This window comes from Amphiprion ocellaris, chromosome 4 (genome assembly GCF_022539595.1).
Source record: "Amphiprion ocellaris isolate individual 3 ecotype Okinawa chromosome 4, ASM2253959v1, whole genome shotgun sequence".
NCBI lineage: Eukaryota > Metazoa > Chordata > Actinopteri > Pomacentridae > Amphiprion > Amphiprion ocellaris.
The window spans coordinates 11187906-11205853 of NC_072769.1; the positions used below are offsets into that span (position 1 = coordinate 11187906).

Below are 17948 nucleotides of genomic sequence, written 5' to 3' on the forward strand. Positions count from 1 at the left end.
AAGAACTTTACGGATTTCAGTCCTCAGACTGTCTGAAGGTTCAAACTAACAGAGAACTACTGAGGAACTTCGAAGATATCAGTCCTTGGACTGTGTGAAAGTTCAATCCAACAGAGAACTACTGTGGGACTTAGAAAATTTCAGCCCTCAGACTGTGTGAAAGCTCAGGTCCTGAGGACTCGGGAGGTGTGGAGGCTTTGGAAAGTCTTGGAACTGAAGGTTCAACCCTCCAGCAAGTCCAACCTCCTGAGAAAAACGGTCGAGTCGAGACTCGAGTTAAAAAAAAACTCGAAAACAACAAAAAATAGATGATAAATGCGCAAAAAAAAGAAGAATTAGTATCTGAGCGAGTAGCTCAGGAGGATAAGAAGTGGACTACCAAGTGGAAGGTCGCAGGTTCAAGACCCACCACCGGCACTTTTGTTTGTCTTTGCCAGGATTTTGAGAAAATTTAAGAAGTGTCTGGTCTTGAACCAGCGACCTGCTGCTCCATAGGCAAATCCTTAACTCACTGAGCTACAGATCAGATGAAAAGTAATAAATTCGTCGTCCCTTTGGCATCGTAGTTCCTCAAGTGACCACGTGGGCAGAGCCAAGGCGGAGTCTGGGTGGAGTCAGGGCGGAGAGTGGGCGGGGAGGTGGGTGGCGGCCTCCCCCCTCTACTCCCCCACCCCTCCCCGCCGCCCACCACACCTTCCCCCGCCCCACGAGTTCTTCGAGTCGCCACGAGTTCTTCGAGTCGCCACGGGTTTTCCCCAGTTTCTGGAGTTTCCACCAGGTCCGAGGCACAACAACTTGTCATGAACAAGTGTTGAAGTCGGCCAGGATGGACTGACTTTTTACAGCCACTGGAAGGAAGACCACTAGAAGAGCAGGTCTTTAACCACCATTCAGAAAATCCATGGAATTGGTCAACTTTTATCAACCTCCATCCACATGTTCAACTTCATATCTTTGAGAGTTTTAGCACCACAAACCTTTTGTATCACACTTTATTATCAATTATTAGGACTTTAATGGAATCCACCAGCAGATTTACTTTTTCCTTGACAAACTTTATTCTTGTCGTCGTGGGACTGCAGTATTTAAAACTCTTCCTTCTATTTGACCTCATGTTTATTAGTTTTAGTGGAGAAACTTATTTTAATTGCCCATTAGTCTCTTAAAAACCAAATAATAAATTTGATTAGTCAAGATGTTTAAATTTCTTAATTTGTCATATTTTAAATAGGAAAAAATATATAAAAATAAAGCGTCGAGACAATTTGACCTGTAACTGGCGTTATATCAATAAAATTGAATTAAACTGTATGTATCTTGTAATGTTGGAATAATTCAGCTATATATGTTGGAAAACACATTTTCTTTGTCCATTATTCTGTTGATTGTTTTCTCCACTAATTCTTTTCTTGTTTTGGTTTATAAAATGTCAAACCCAAATATATTCAGTTTGCTGTCATAAAAACCAAACAGATTTACATTCACGATGCAGGAATCAGGCAGTTTTTCACTTTTTATCTTAGTTTAGTCAGAAAGATAGTTGATAATGTGTGAATTGTTGCAGCTTGTGAGCAGTAAAAGGTTTTAATCTTTGGGGCCGAGTGTCAGAAAACATTTAGAAACCAACATCAACAAAACTTTCAACAAAGATTTGAACATCATTAAAGGGAAATCCAACTTTTGCATGACAATGTCTAATTAAAGGACATTTATTTCCAACGTAAATGTGTGATATTCATCCTCTGGAGCTTTCTCTTCACATCATCTTCCACCTGGACTGCTTTGGTCGGGAGCATGTGCAACAAACATTTGAAAAACTGCACTTTAACATCAATGAATGACACTGAAGTTTAATCTCTACATAAATGAGAATGAGTCTGGATGTGCTGCTCTGTCATTAACTCCTAAGTTTAGGGAAAGTTCAAACAAAAGAGGACAGTTCAGATACGACTTGAGAATGAGCTTATTTTGAACAAACATCTCAGACTTGCTGAGCTTCAGCACCTCTAGCAAGATATTTTAACAATAAGCAACTCAAGAGATCCAGAAGTTGGAGAGAGTTAGCTTTAGCTGAGCCAAAGAACATGGGGGACGCTAACCTAGCAAACATTTCAGACTTTTCTCTGTGAATTCTGAGAAATAATTTCCTATTTAATGACAGAGCTGCACATCTTAACTCAGTCTCATTAAAACAGACTCTAATTCAGTGTCATCCATCCATATTAAAGTGCACTTACCCAAAATGTTTGTTGCATGAGCTCCAACAAAACCTGTCCAGGTAGAAGGCCACTTTGACAACCAGGAAGTGGAAGATTCCAAGCAGATTTATAGAAGGGGGAACCGGACTGTACTAAGTGTGGTGGAGTATAGAGGGCTGTTTTGTGGGTTTTTAAGGCTGATAATGATTATTAGTGAGACATTTGGAGTAGATATTCATTTGCAATAAATGAAAGGATTTAAAACCTTGGAGTTAAACTTAGAAGAGCACAAACTCTAACAGAAAACTTTGTTGATACGTTTTGTTTTTGATGCAAAAAAAAAAAACACCATAGTATACTATGTTGAAAAAAAATGTAATTTTTCAACATGTTGTGAAAACATGCCATATGATGAAATAATGTAAAGGAGGCCGTGAAAAACACTCCAGAAAGGTTTTCTTTGGAAAAAAAATCATCATGAATTTTGGCGCAAAAAAACGCCATAGTATACTATGTCGAGAAAGAAAATGCGATTTTTCAACATGTTGTAAAAACGTGCCATATGATGAAATAATGTAAAGCAGGCTGTGAAAAACTCTCCAGAAAGGTTTTCTTTGAAAAAAAAATCATCATGAATTTTGGCGCAAAAAAAACACCATAGTATACTATGTTGAAAAAAAATGCGATTTTTCAACATGTTGTAAAAAAGTGCCATATGATGAAATAATGTAAAGCAGGCTGTGAAAAACACTCCAGAAAGGTTTTCTTTGAAAAAAAAATCATGAATTTTGGCGCAAAAAAACGCCACAGTATACTATGTCGAAAAAAAATGCGATTTTTCAACATGTTGTAAGAACATGCCATGTGATGAAATAATGTAAAGGAGGCCGTGAAAAACACTCCAGAAAGGTTTTTCTTGAAAAAAAAATTCATCATGAATTTTGGCGCAAGAACACGCCATAGTATACTATGTCAAAAAAAATGTCATTTTTCAACATGTAAAAACGTGCCATATGATAAAATAATGTAAAGGAGGCCGTGAAAAACACTCCAGAAAGGTTTTCCTTAAAAAAAAAAATTCATCATGAATTTTGGCGCAAAAAAATGCCAAAGTATACTATGTCGAGAAAGAAAATGCGATTTTTCAACATGTTGTAAAAACGTGCCATATGATGAAATAGTGTAAAGCAGGCTGTGAAAAACACTCCAGAAAGGTTTTCTTTGAAAAAAAATCATCATGAATTTTAGCGCAAAGAAACGCCTTACTATACTATGTCGAAAAAAAAATGTCGTTTTCAAACATGTTGTTAAAACGTGCCATATGATGAAATAATGTAAAGGAGGCCATGAAATACACTCCAGAAAGGTTTTCTTTGAAAAAAAAATCATCATGAATTTTGGCGCAAAAAAAACGCCTTACTATACTATGTCGAAAAAAATTGCCATTTTTCAAAGATGTTGTAAAAACGTGCCATATGATGAAATAGTGTAAAGCAGGCTGTGAAAAACACTCCAGAAAGGTTTTCTTTGAAAAAAAAAATCATCATGAATTTTAGCGCAAAAAAACGCCATAGTATACTATGTGGAAAAAAAAATGTCGTTTTCAAACATGTTGTAAAAACGTGCCATATGATGAAATAATGTAAAGGAGGCCGTGAAAAACACTCCAGAAAGGTTTTCCTTGAAAAAAAAATTCATCATGAATTTTGGCGCAAAAAAACGCCATACTATACTATGTCGAAAAAAAAATGCGATTTTTCAACATGTTGTAAGAACGTGCCATGTGATGAAATAATCTCAAGGAGGCCGTGAAAAACATTATGGTAAGGTTTTCTTTGAAAAAAAAAACATCATGAATTTTGGCGCAAGAACACGCCATAGTATACTATGTCGAAAAAAAATGCGACCTTTCAACATGTTGTAAAAACATGCCATATGATGAAATAATGTAAAGGAGGCTGTGAAAAACAGTCCAGAAAGGTTTTCTTTGAAAAAAAAAAAATCATCATGAATTTTGGCGCAAAATACACGCCATATACACTATGTCAAAAAAAAAATGCGATTTTTCAACATGTGAAAACGTGCCATATGATTAAATAATGTAAAGGAGGCCATGAAAAACATTTTTTGAGTGACATGTTATACTATGACGTTTTTTGTGCGACATGCTATCCTATGATGTTTTTTGGACCAAAGGCTATACAATGACTTTTTTGAGCAACATGCTATACTATGACGTTTTTAGAGCGATATACTATACTATGATGTTTCTTGGACGACATGCTATACTATGATGTTTGTTGGGCAACACGCTATACTATAGGCTTTTTTAATTGACATATTACTGTGATGTTTTGTTTTTTAGCAACATATAATAATTTGAACAGTTTTAAAAATTACTATACTTTTACTTGTGCAATGAAATATTCTTTTTAGGCAAAGGCCATGTTTGATTACATTTTGGCTATTAAATAAATGTTCATTAAAAACTAAAAAGCATTAAAAAATAATAACCAACTTAGGCATTTACTGAGTCACTAAAATAGTGTAGAGTCTACAGCCACATCAGCATTATTATAAGCATCCTCTGGTAAATTCACAGCCATATACTGTAGGAAATCTAGCTGATCTCATCATGATGTCTCCTTACCATATCGACTTCAGGAGATGATTAGATGATGATAAACTGTGACCTGCTGGTTGGGTTCTCTCTGTTCTCATATTTCCTCCATGTTTGTCTCCTGATGCTGCCTTACTTCAGCCAGTCCATGAGCAACAGAAAACACAGTTTGCCTTGTATCCATTGCCTGGGGTTCCACTCTTCCCACTCCAGTCTGTACATTTGCAAACGTTTTTGCTTCTTTAGACGTGGTGGAGTTTCAGGTGTAGACATTTTTAAACGTGCGGGTGCAGCAGCGTCTGTAACCTGGCAACCAGAGACAGGACCGGACAGGACCGGACACACAGAGACGTCTGAAGTCTGTCCACTGGACCTGGCATCGGGTCCTCGCTACAAAGGTCCTACGAAGATGAAATTGGCTGCCCTTAATATTTCCTGTGTTTTATTTTATTCATTATGCAGTTTTCATGAGTGTGTGACAGACGTGTACGGGGTATTTATGAAAATACGGAACAACTTGCGTCCCATATTGATTCAATACGGGACGCAACAATTAATTGTCGAATAAAGGACGTTTCCGTATTTTAAGGGACGGGTGGCAACCCTAACCGTCACACATGTAGCTTTGAAAATAAATCACGTATGGAAGAGTGTAGGGTCCAGTCACTCGTGCATCTAAGGGTTAAGGATCATTCACTCAGTGCAATTTGGAAAAACAAGACAAAGAAGGAATATATTAGCTACTAAAATAACTTACAGCAATAAACTGTGTGTTTGAGTGACCAAGACACAAAATGAAAGTGACCCATCTTTTCCCGGTCCCACCAGCCACAGAAACCTATTGTTGAGATGTGATGATAGGTGTGTTTTTTGACAACATTGACTAAGGTCTGATGAGGTTGATTTAAGTTCAGGGTGGACAAAGGCCTAAAAAACTTAACAGTTATATCGAGGAAACAACTAATATCAAACAAAAATGTCAAAAAAAATTGTTCCCCACCCTGATGAACTCCACACAAAAGCCCCAGCTAGTCAGACTGAATAAGGATGTAGCTGACTGGGAGGAGACAGAAGTGTCCGACTCCCTGCATCTCGGCTCCTTTTGTAATCTGCTGCTATTGGCCAGAAACGAATCACCTGCAGGCCGGCAGTTAATCCACCAATCACTGCCTCATACCTGCAAACTCACACCTGACTTACATCATTCATTCAGTTAGTTTATGGAAGGACTTGTACTATGAATCACAACAGTCATGACATACGTTTTGAGACTTGTTGATCCCTCAAACAGGTTTTGTCCTTCATTGCTTCCAGTGAAATTGCTCGAGGGAAGAATTTTTTTCCAAACCCAGTGTAAAGACTTGGGGAATGATTCATAGCAGTCGAACAATGTTCAAGGGCTGGCCAGGCTCAGACTATTACTCACACTGGGGTGACAATTTCTTGCTAATTTTAAGAGGGTTTTTTTCCCAGCAAATCATGGCAAGCCAATAATTAAAAAGAAAAAAAAAATAGCATCCTCTCCTTTAAGTCCACAACTTTTCAAATTGACAAGGAAGTCAAATGCACTTTATAATTTTTATTGCATTAAGGCATTTTATAAAATACAGAAGGAGCCTTGCAAGGTTGGCATCAATGACACTTTGATAATACAGTGGCAGGGTATAATATTTGCCTGAAATATACTGGATTTAACCTTTGGAGACTAATGCAGCGATACAAACACCTTCTGCTGTGGAAAGCAAAGCACAGAACACAGCATAGTGAGCTACCCCATGATGACCCGCCACCAGTAATTAAAGTGTAAAACCAGTGAGAGGATACATCAACCAAGCTGACAGAGACGATCGAACAACATCTGTACCAACACTTTCACCGGTGTTTCTGCAATTTACCTAAACCACCGTGATGAATGGAATATTTTCCCCAATATTGTGTGTTTTGTTGGAGTTGGCATTGTGCAATATTGGTTGAGGTAATAAAGTGAAAGTTACAAAAAACACATACAGTACAGACACAGAGTCATACTGACACCAGCAAATGTGAACTACTGTTTGTAACTGCATCAAAACTCCCAGAAAAACACATTTGTGTGCAAAACAAGCATAAAATGACCAGTGTTTTTCCAAATAACTGTAACAGCACATCGACCTCAAGCCCAAGCAAAATTTAACTGCAATGGCGCTTGACATAAGAACAATATTTTATGGCATAATATACCCCTAAGTAGAAAAATACACCAAGAAAAATATTTTTTGAAGCCTTAGAAAGTAGAAAAACATTGCTGGACACTCGCAGAGATCAATAAGATTTGGCCAAATATAAATGCATTAAATGGAAAGATGCGAAGGAAATGAAGGTTAAATCTTTGATCGTTTTACTGTATTTGCACGTGGTCATTAAAATATTTTCCTCTTGGCTGTCTTCGTCCTCCGTTTACTCAGCTGCAGGCTCAGTTGTCTCAGCTGCAACGTCTCCGTCCTCATCGCTGTCCAGGCCGGTGCGATTCAAGGCGCGTCGCATGTTGTAAGGTAAATCTCCACGTCTTTAAATCAAATCATTTAAACACAGTCAGGGGCAGCACAAATACTACACACAAGTAGAAAAGATGACACACACACACACACACAGTTGTTAAACAATGAATGTAGACTACAGGACTATACCTGCGTTTGTAATCGTCAACAGTGATTTAGTGCTGCACTTAAGGGACTCACATGAGGTTTCAGGCAGGATACCTCATCTGCTGCTTTGACATTTAGCTGCTGGATTAGCTCAAGCCTCAACAATTCCTTCACTTTCCATAATGCAACTTAACCCAGTTTTCTATTCAGTGCACCTTCCCTGTCCTGTCTTGACAGAGATTCACCCAGAGCCACAGAAAACCTTATTGTATGCCATTTTCTGCTCTAAAACTGATGCAATTCAACTTTGACCTACTCTTGATTTTGAAAATAGCACTCTTTGGATCCATAAATGTGAGTCTCCTCTACCTGAGCTTGGACTTCAGGGTGCTGACTTCACGGTTCATGGCGTCTGCTGACTCAGTGGCGTCTTCCAGCTCCCTCTGCAGCTTCCTGCGGTAGGCGTTGGCCCTCGTCAGCTCCTCCTCTGTCTCCTCCAGCTGACGCTTCAGCTGACGCATTCGGCTGTTTGTCTTGTCCGCCTGCAGAGAGGTTTCATTTAGCGTGAAGAACATCGATACAGGAGCAAGTGCCAAGAACAATACAAGCAGATCAGCAAGGATTCACACCAGGATCAAACTACACAATAAGCCATATTGTGCCCCATTTTATTAAAAGTCTCACATCCCCAGAATGCGTCTTTCAATTTTTCAGCTCAAAATACTGCAAAGACGGTAAAAATTTACCATGACTGCAACTTGTTTCAGCCCTGTTCTAAACTTGGCTATTCCAATGTCTGTAGTTTTGAATGCATCTGAGCGGCTGCTGTCCACAACCTGTTCAGGAAGGAGACTCTCTCTGCACGGCTCACAGCAGATGACACAGATGTGAAAGACTGTGTGCGATCAGGACTTTCTATTGATTCCAACTTTCTCTCCGTGTGATTGTTTTACATGGAAATGTCATTAAATTCAAAGCACAGCAGTTGTTCTTAACTCATGTACATGGTGGGTTTGTTACATTATGTTTAGCTTATAAAATTTGTAGTTTAGTGGTGTAGCTTTGAAATGGCTCGAAAGTGACAGCTGGTAAGCATGTAGCCTTTTAGTCACCCTTCACAGTCCTTCTGTTGTCCGACAAGTCAAACAGAAAACATTAAAATAAAACCAGCTACACTGGGAATTAGGCTGTGTTAAAATGCTAAAAATATGTGAGCACAGAGAGCAGGAGAGAAGAAATCGGACGTAAACACTGGCTGAACTTAGGTTGCACTGAAGCACAATAGGCAACAAAAAAACACTATAACCCACAATGCTTTTTTAGTGGTTTTAGATTTCCACTATGTCTGAATGTTCCTCAGCAATACAAGTTCCACAGAGCTCTGGCCTGTTGCCTGATATGATTAAAGCCGATGATAAATTGAACATATTAGCAGGACAACAAAGTAGCACTAAGGATTTTCCAATTGTTGTGGTGACAATGTCATCGATAATAAAAGTAAACCACTGGATCTTCAGTTCCTCATGCTGGGAGTGCACGAAAACTATTGTGTTCACTCTTCCTGCCAACAGCAGAACATTTAGTGTGTTTTTCTTATGGAGACATTTTAGAGTTAGCAGCTCTAGAAAGTAAACAAACCAGGTGGACTGTGAGGCAGCTGCTCTTTCTGAATGGCTCATCTTGAAAGCATCAGGCAGCGAGGGGGCTGGATTATACAAAGCTTGAATTAGAGGACTATTGGTTCCTCAGTTTAATGTGACTTGTATAGCTGGGAAGCTATTTCGATGCTAGGGGCTTGAGAAATGGCAGAAGTAAATGTTTTCATGTCTTAATGGTTTTTACTTTACATGCATTTAAGTACTAAAAATGTATTTCCACCAAATGGGACCTTTAAAAATTTGGAAATCTAAAATATAACGGATTTTTGACAAGGCTTACCTGATCTTTGTATTGGTCCGTGTTGCGCCTCTCATCGTCAACCTGTAGCATCACCTCCTTCAGCTTCTTCTCTGTTCGCCTGGCCAGCCTGGAGGCCTGCTGGCGCTCCCTGACATGAGCAGTAAAAGCAGACTGATGTTAGAAAACGAGTCCAGTGTTGAGACGGAGCACAAAGGAAAGTTGCCACAGACACTCACTTTGACTCTATGTCGAGCTGTTCTTCCAGCTGAGCAATCTTGGCCTCCAAGGTGGTGATGGTGGACTTATACTTGGACTTAATGGTTCCCTCAAGCTCCTGCAGCTTCAGTTTCAGCTCCTTGTTCTGGCGATCCAGCTGGGATCGAGCTCCTTCCAGCCGCTGGGAGGTGCTGCGCTCTGAAGCCAGCTCTGTGGTCAACTGCTCAGCCTAAACACAGAAAGATGCTCTTACAGTAAAACATATCCTTGTTTTTTGGGGAATTTTTCCATCTTTGAGTTTTGGGGTGTGGAATTTTAGCCTGAGCCGTGTCTTCTTCACCTTTTCATCACTACTCATTCTAAGCACAGGGTTCTGTTATGATCCCAGCTTTGGTCAGCAGATAGTGAGATGCCGACCATTTTTACCTGCAGTGTGGTTCTCTTCATACGCTCATTGGTCATCTCGGTGTTGATCAGCTCCTCCTCCAGCTCCTCCTCCAGCTGGGCGATACGAGCCTCCAGCCTCCTCTTCTCATCAGCCAGCAGAGAACTGAGAAGAAGAAAAAATGACAGTTAACAGACAGTACTAACACAAACTTGAACATTCCTTTTTTTTTTTTGCAATAGATTGCATTTGACGTTGAAATGTGAGATTCTGTTTCAGCAAAAATACATTGTGGGAGTTGTTTATTTATTAGTATAGATATAACGCAGGCATTGTTATCATTTGGTTCATACTTCTTGGTGTTGCTGTTGGTGATCTCATCCTGTAGCTCGTCTCTCTCCGTCTGTACTTGTCTCTTGACCCTCTCTGCAGTGGCAAGATCCTGCATTCAGCAGAAGACATGAGCTTATTAACTTTTTTCAAAGCCTCAAGCTACAAAACGTTTGGACAATTGCGTAAAAACACTGTGGCAGATTGTTAAATGCATGCAAAAACCGTAAGTTGCAGAGGAATCCTTTGCACTGAATGTGGCTGTGATCTAGTGCCCTTATATATCATGACGAATGCAATACATGGATTTTCAGAAAAAGCATTTTGTCCTTCAGTAAGTGTAATAAAAGAAAGCTTGAAGCAGAAAACTTTTAAAAATGCAGAATTTCAGAGGCTCAAAATTTAAATTTGAGAATGTTTTCATAAAAATGTGCATAACTTATCTCTGAACTGCAGCTCACAGGTTCGTTACACCAACATAAATTATTTGTATGTCTGAGTGCTTTTGTCTTCTCCTGTGCAAGAGTTAAATAAGCTGAAAGTTAATTTAGTTTAGTTCATTCGTCATTGTTGACATGCTACATACTATAAAAGCTACTGTATACTGTGTTTTTTAGTGTCAGTCAGGGCACAAGGCAGGTAACATTCAGACTACTTTTACTAAGAGTAATAACTCCTCATATACTCTCAGCATTGTAAAAAAAATTATCACTGGAAAACAATCTCTTGCTTCTTAATGAATGAATATGATAATAGTACCTTTTTAACAGATTTTTGCATAATTATACCATCCCCAACGTTATATACTTCATCTATGATGTCAGTTTAAATCCCTGAACTTGAGAATACTTAACTCAGATACTGTCTCCACATCAAGTCATCCAGTCAGCAGTCAGATTGTTAGGTTGCTTCCTTTCTTACCTCCTGGAAGTGCAGAGTGTCGGCCTCCAAGGTCTTGTATTTCTTCTCAGACTCCTTGGCCAAGTTGACAGCTTCGTCTCTGGCCAGACGAAGCTCATCCAGCTCCCTCATTTGTTCTTTCATCAGAGCCTGTGGAGGCCAGTGTTGACGTTAGACTCTTATCACAGCGAGGGGTTTTCTGTGTAGAGAACATGTACAACTCGCTTCTAAAGGGGCAGTGTTGTATGAAAACTAATTTTATTTGTCAATATGTTAAACATAAAATACCAGTATGTTTCTGATGTTTTTAAAAGTATGCAAGTTGTATCAGAAAATAAAAATACTAACTTTATTCACGTAGCACCTTTGAAAAACAAAGTTGCAAAGTGCTTTACAATAAAACAAGGAAATAATGGAAACAAATTCTAACAAATAAAATCCCGAGTGTGCAATACAACAAGATAAAGTGGCTGTCGACTATTTTTAATATCAGTAACATGCTGTAAGTTGTTTTCTTTGAGTTTTAGTTAATGTATTATAAGACCTGTCAACTAACATGGTGATAGTGACATCACGCTCCAGGTATGTTGGTTTGTTCTGGTTTTTCTTAAAACTTTGTTTCCATTCATAATAATTTCCCAAATTTGTGATGTAGTTCTGCAAAGCCCATCAATCTTTGGTTTGCTACTGAAATACTTGTGTGAATGTCTGTGGATGCATGATCTTACCTGAAGTTTCTTCAGCTGTTTCAGAGCCTCATCACGGCCTTTGTTGGCAGCATCGATCTGCGCTTCGAGATCCAACAGGTCCATCTCCAGCTTCTTCCTGGATGAGAGGGCCTGACTGCGCTGCCTACGTTCATCCTCCAGCTCAACTTCCATCTCACGCACCTGAAGCAGAGATAGGATATTTAATTATCCATCCATTACCTACACACCGCTTAATCCTCTGTACAGTCACAGGGGTGCTGGAGTCCATCCCAGCTGACACCCTGGACAGATCACCAGTCTATCACAGGGCTACACAGAGAGACAAACCGTCACTCTCGCATTCACACCTACGGACAATTTAGAATCACCAGTTAAACTCAGCATGCTTTTGGACTGTGGGAGGAAGCTGGAGAACCCAGTGATGAGGCACACATGCACAGGGAGAACATGTAAACTCCATGCAGAAAGATCCAAGCCGGGACGTGAAGATCTTCTAGCTGCAAGGTGACAGTGCTGACCACAAAGCCACTGTGCTGTCCCAATATTTAATTGGTTTGTGAAAATTTTATTCAATTTCCACACTTATAGTTTGTGAGAAACCCCAAAATTGTGTGTTCCAGATACTTTAAGTTCTCTTGTACCTGTCGAACCAGCTGCTTCCTCCTCTCCTCCCCCTGCTCGTCTCTGGCCTGCAGATCTCGGTCAAACTGAGCCTTCATGGCCTGCATGTTGACCTCCAGACGCAGTTTGGCATCTTCTGTGGCCTGCAGCTCGTCCTCCAGCTCCTCCAGCTGAACTCGCATCTCCTCCAGCTGCTGCTCCATGGCACGCTTTGACCTCTCCAGCTCATGGACCTGCAGACGAGGAGTTCACAACGAGACACAGTCAGAGCTTTTATGGAGTGAAATGCATCAAGGATTAACGATTCTAACTTTGAGGGTTCAGCAAAACCGATGTCCAAAATAAATTGAGCTCTCCGTGCACCAGAAGACAACAGTTTTTTCTCTTACACTCTTGCCAACATCATCCTTGGAGGAGACCAAGTCTTCCATCTCAGCTTTGAGCATTTTATTGGCCCGATCCAGCTCATCCTTCATGTCCGTCATGGTCTCCAGCTCGCGGGCCAAAGTCAGCGCTCGCGTTTCCTTCTCCCTGGCTTCAGCCTCGGCCCTGTCACGCTCCTCAGCATACTGAGTAGAAATAGTTTTCTCCTCTGCCAGCATCTGTGGAGAAGGAAACATCAGGAAGGTTTACGTTAAAAATCCACATTACATAGAATTAAAAGTTACCTGCACAGCATCAGCTTATAATGGGCTACGAAAAACAGCTGCTTCATTTCCCCCAAAATAATCCAAGCGGTAGCTTAAGATTTAGGAGAATTGTTTTCAGCTCACACATTTTTAATCTTTTATTTGACACAAAAAAAATTAAAGTAGCAAATTTGGAGATACACGGTTTACATTGCAGAACAAATAAATGAGGGATATGGATTTACTAAAACTTGAAAAATCACTGAATGTTTGGTGAAAATAACAGTAGCAGCAAAATAGACAGAAATCATGTGCTCGTAATGTGAAATAATAATGGAATAAATACCCAGAAGACATCCATTTACTTACATTTAGCCAAGGTAAGGTGGGCTAATTCATTCTTGCATTAACTGATATATTCAGTGAAAACATCACTTAGTTTATATGTTTATTTAATAGGGACAGAACAAGAAGCATTGTTACAATAACCGATGCCATGTTCATAGGTCAATAGCTAACAGCTAATTCAATCAATCAATCTTTATTGGTCATTGCACATTTTCATATACAACGAAATTTCATTTGAGCTGCCCTGCCAATGACAGCTCCGGCTGCTGTGCAGTGCTGCGCACACCTTTCTTGAAGAAAAAAGAAAAAGGACATGTTGGGATCTGGGTAGGGATAGCAGAGGGTAAAAGAAAAAAAAAAGGCTCGTTGTACCAAATGAAACCTCCAATGTTGGGAAATTCAATTTGAGAAGGAACCTAAAAAAAAACAAACCCGCAAACAGGCAAAGCAGACCAGGTCCCTGACACATACAAAAACAACAATAAATACAGCAATCAATGTTACATGAATGTATACTTATTAAGGTGGATGCATTTTAGAAGAGGTAACATGTTTCATGTTGCTAGAACCTGAATAATTTACCGCCAAATTGTCCTTAAACATAAATTTATGGTGACAATAAAGGACAGTTGTAGGCTCATTTTAGCCTATCTAGTATTGTTATCTGTTTAGCATGGTTAATCCATTGCCTGCTTTTGTTTTGTCTGCAACTTTTAATGCTGCTGTGTGGAGCAACTCTCATGCTGATAAGATCCTAAGCTTCACTGGGCTTACATGATTTACATTTTATTTATTTTTTTTTTAGCAAATGTATATGTAGCTACATTTTAGTCCAATAAACTCTTTCCTTCAGGCACAAAATGCAAAGTCGGGATAATACCTGATCAAACTTCTTCTGCCTCTTCTCCAGGTTGGAGATCATCTGCCTCATTTGAGACTGATCCACCAGCAGGTCGTCCAGCTCCTGCTGCAGACGGGTTTTTGTTTTGTCCAGTTTGTCATAAGCGGCCGACTTCTCCTCCAGCTGCTGCGTCACGCTGTCCATCTCCCGCTGGATTTTCTTGCGGCACTCCTCTGCCCCCTCCAGCGATGACGTCTCCAGCTCCAGCTTCTTCTTCATGTCTGCCAGCTGAAGGCAGAAGAAGTAAAGACGGAGCATTAGATGGACGGGAGTAAAAGGTGGGTGAGCTGGGGGGCTTTTCTTGACTACTGGTGACTGCTCTCCTTGTTACACCTGTTTTCCAATCGTCTTCAGTCAATACAGAAGCAGGACTTTACTGCAGCCTTGATTCAAATTAAGTATTCATTGGCCATACCTCTAGGAAACATGATTTGTTTTGTTTTATCCTGGGATGTGTCAGTAGTATTCTCACTTGGATTGAAAAGTAGGCAATAACACAAAAGATAAATGGAGAGATGTAGAGAAAGGTACTATGGGTTGTAAGCAGTAGACTAGTATGGATAAATATCCATCAATCCATGATGTAAATGAATAAACAGACCTGTTTACCAATCGTCCATCATGGACAAAAAGAGAAACATAAATAGATAATATCCATGTATATCCATCATCTGTATCGACCTTTCAGACTAGGGATGGATGGATGGACAGAAGTAGAAATATTGATTTAACATCCATAAATCCGATATCTATCTATAGTAGAAAATTGCATTAACTATTAACAGACTGACATTTCACTTCTGCTACTTGTGTGTTTATGACAGATGTGCACGTCGCTCGTATTAAACACGATTAATCCTATTCAAATATTCAAAAATGTATTTATTCAAAATGTGTTGGGTTGCGTCCCGCTCTCCACTACTGATCAAAGACTAAATCAACTCTTTTGAAAACTGTGCTAAACGAATGTAAATGTGTTGAAGCGTGTCACTGTGGACCGACCTGAGCCTGCAGAGAGGAAACCTGCTTCTCCACGTTCTTCTTGCACTCCTCCTCTTCCTCCAGCATCTCCTGCAGCCTGTTCTGTTCGTCCTCCAGCTGCCTCAGGCGGGTCGACACGGAGAGTTTCTGACGAGTTTCCTCCTGCAGCAGCTCCTGGAGTTCAGTGAAGGAAAGATCACAAAATGAGAAAAGTCCCACACAGTTTGTGCCTTGTTTTTCCATTCTCATACATTTATTGTCATGCAGCAAATAGTGTTTCTATTTTCTGTTTGCAGTCGTACCACTAACTTACTGGATTACATTTAATAGTGAAGAAATGTGAACAGTTTAGGTTAAAACTTGAAGGTACAAGGCATGCCTTTTTCTACCATAAACAACCACAATCTGCTTTTCTGAACAGATTTATGGTCTGTAATGAATATAGGGAATATTAACATGAACCTGTGTATCACATCTATGTGAGGAAGAGTGCAAATTTAGTTAGTTGTGTGCTTAGGATTAATACACATTAGCCCGTTGCCAAGCTGTGAAGCATATATTGTTTGAGATTATAATATACTTACAACCAGTAGTAACAAACATGTATGCATTTATGTTTGTACCTGTGTGTCCTGCAGCTGAGACTCTACAGAAGAAAGGTCTTTGCTGGATTTGATGCTTTTGCCCTCAGCTTCACTCAGGAGGCTGTTTACGTTGTCAAGCTCCGACTGGATGCCAAATAGAGAGAATACATACATGAAACCACATTTGTGTCCTCATAACCACTTATTCATTCATCTAATCCTTCACTCCTTACAGAAATACCATCACCAGCATCCCTCATGTTAAATGCATTCTCTATAAGACCATTTATTCTCACAGTCCGCTCCATTCGTACCTGCATCTTGGTGATCTTGTCAGCAAACTCCTGCCTCTGTCGCTCACTTTCTCCAAACTTGACCTGCAGTTCTTGAACCTGGGCTTCAGCCTTCTTGCGACGGTGCTCGGAGTCTCCTTTGCTTTGTGTCAGAGTCTTCAGCTCGATCTGCAGCTCATTCCACTCGCTCTCCAGGGCCTGCTTGGATTTCTCCACCGACACCTTGTTCTGCAGGAGCAAACATATGAGCCATGTTGCCAGTGTTGGAAGTTTTTTAGGCATTTTTGTCTCCCAGACCACAGCAGTCATTACCCTTTTGGCCTGTTCCAGCTGTTCGTTGATCTCATCAAACGCCTGATTGTGTTTGTGTCTCATGTCGGCCATCTGCTGCTCATGAAGCTTGGCCTCTTCCTCCAGCGTTTTCTTCAGCTGGGTGACCTCCGTCTCACGCTTCGTCCTGGATAAACAAAATAATAATTTTAAGTTTTTTTTTAAAAAAAAGACCAAGATGTGAGAAAAGCTATGTTAAAATTCTCACAAGATAACTCAAAACACTAATATAGAAGCTATATTAGAAAGGAAGATATTGCTTGGCATAGTTGATTTTAATGTGAGAGTTATCATCCAACAACAAACAGTATGCTCATATTATTATATTTATTTTATTCTTGTATTTAAGTTATTCGTATTAGTAGTCTTTACTTAAAGAACAAATATTTAAAATCCAGGATACAAAGTGCTTCACAATGCAGCAAAATAAGAGCATAAAAGTCACATATTCATCACAAGGTTTTAGAGGTAATAATATTGAACGAAATAAAAGACAGTTCAAAAGAAATAAAATAAGCAAAGGCTCTCTGATGAATCTATGTTTTAAGATATAGCATGACATCATCAAATATCATGTTACATTTTAATATTATATTGCATATTTCTATATTACATTATAACAATATAATAAAAATACCAATTTAACACATGTATCAGGCAGTTAAGTGCAAATTAAAAGACATTTGAAGACCGAGAACTTTTTGCTAACTTATCATTTCCGTGATTCTTTTACGTCAGATCTCGTTGGACTGTAAAAGCCCGACTGTTACCTGAGCTCCTGCTGTGCTGCAGTGGAATCCAAAGTGTCCTCCAGCTCGGTCTTCAGGGCCTCCAGCTCCTCTCCCAGGTCCCTGCGGTGTTTCTCAGCCTTGGAGCGAGCCTGCCTCTCCAGCTCCAGGTCCTCCTGCAGCTCCGAGATCTGGGCCTCCAGTTCCCGGATCTTCTTGTGGGCCGTGTTCTTGGCTGCAGCCTCCTCTTCAATCCTGGAGTCGTGGTGAAGAGAGGAGACGAAATGGACATTACGCTACTCTGTAAAACTGCTGATCTAAAAGCTTCAGTGGATAATTAAATGACTGTCCTTTTGGTAGTTTTAGCTTCTGTAAAAACTAAGCTTCAACTACCAGCACTTTCACTACAATAAAACCCCAAAATTCAACATATTGGACTGACTTGGCCAGTGCAGCGAGAAGTTCCTCCTCTTTCTTGGCCAGCTGAGCTCGAAGTTCAGCGATCTGAGCCTGCAGGTCTGCAATCTGGTCACTGAGCTCAGTGGAGTCTCCCTCAAGTTTACGACGATTCTTCTCCAATTCTTGACGTATTTTCTCCTCTTTTCGCAGACGATCTGTGTAAAAAAATAACAGATAAAATTTTGTAAAATG

At 39.9% G+C, this 17948-nt stretch overlaps 1 protein-coding gene across 1 annotated transcript in view; it reads right to left on the reverse strand.

Annotated features, from left to right (window-relative positions):
• Positions 1-6382: 6382 nt before the first annotated feature.
• Positions 6383-17948, reverse strand: part of LOC111564230 (myosin-9-like) — a 34145-nt gene continuing 22579 nt past the window's right edge. The window contains exons 27-43 of the mRNA XM_023263689.3: positions 17740-17911; positions 17340-17552; positions 16552-16696; positions 16261-16467; positions 15986-16090; positions 15384-15536; positions 14361-14609; positions 12893-13105; positions 12524-12736; positions 11901-12062; positions 11194-11322; positions 10296-10384; positions 9984-10107; positions 9578-9786; positions 9381-9489; positions 7812-7984; positions 6383-7363 (exon numbers count right to left, since the gene is read on the reverse strand). Coding sequence (XP_023119457.1) covers positions 7255-7363; positions 7812-7984; positions 9381-9489; positions 9578-9786; positions 9984-10107; positions 10296-10384; positions 11194-11322; positions 11901-12062; positions 12524-12736; positions 12893-13105; positions 14361-14609; positions 15384-15536; positions 15986-16090; positions 16261-16467; positions 16552-16696; positions 17340-17552; positions 17740-17911 — 2774 coding nt within the window. The 3' untranslated portion in view covers positions 6383-7254. The remainder of the gene's footprint in view (positions 7364-7811; positions 7985-9380; positions 9490-9577; positions 9787-9983; positions 10108-10295; positions 10385-11193; positions 11323-11900; positions 12063-12523; positions 12737-12892; positions 13106-14360; positions 14610-15383; positions 15537-15985; positions 16091-16260; positions 16468-16551; positions 16697-17339; positions 17553-17739; positions 17912-17948) is intronic.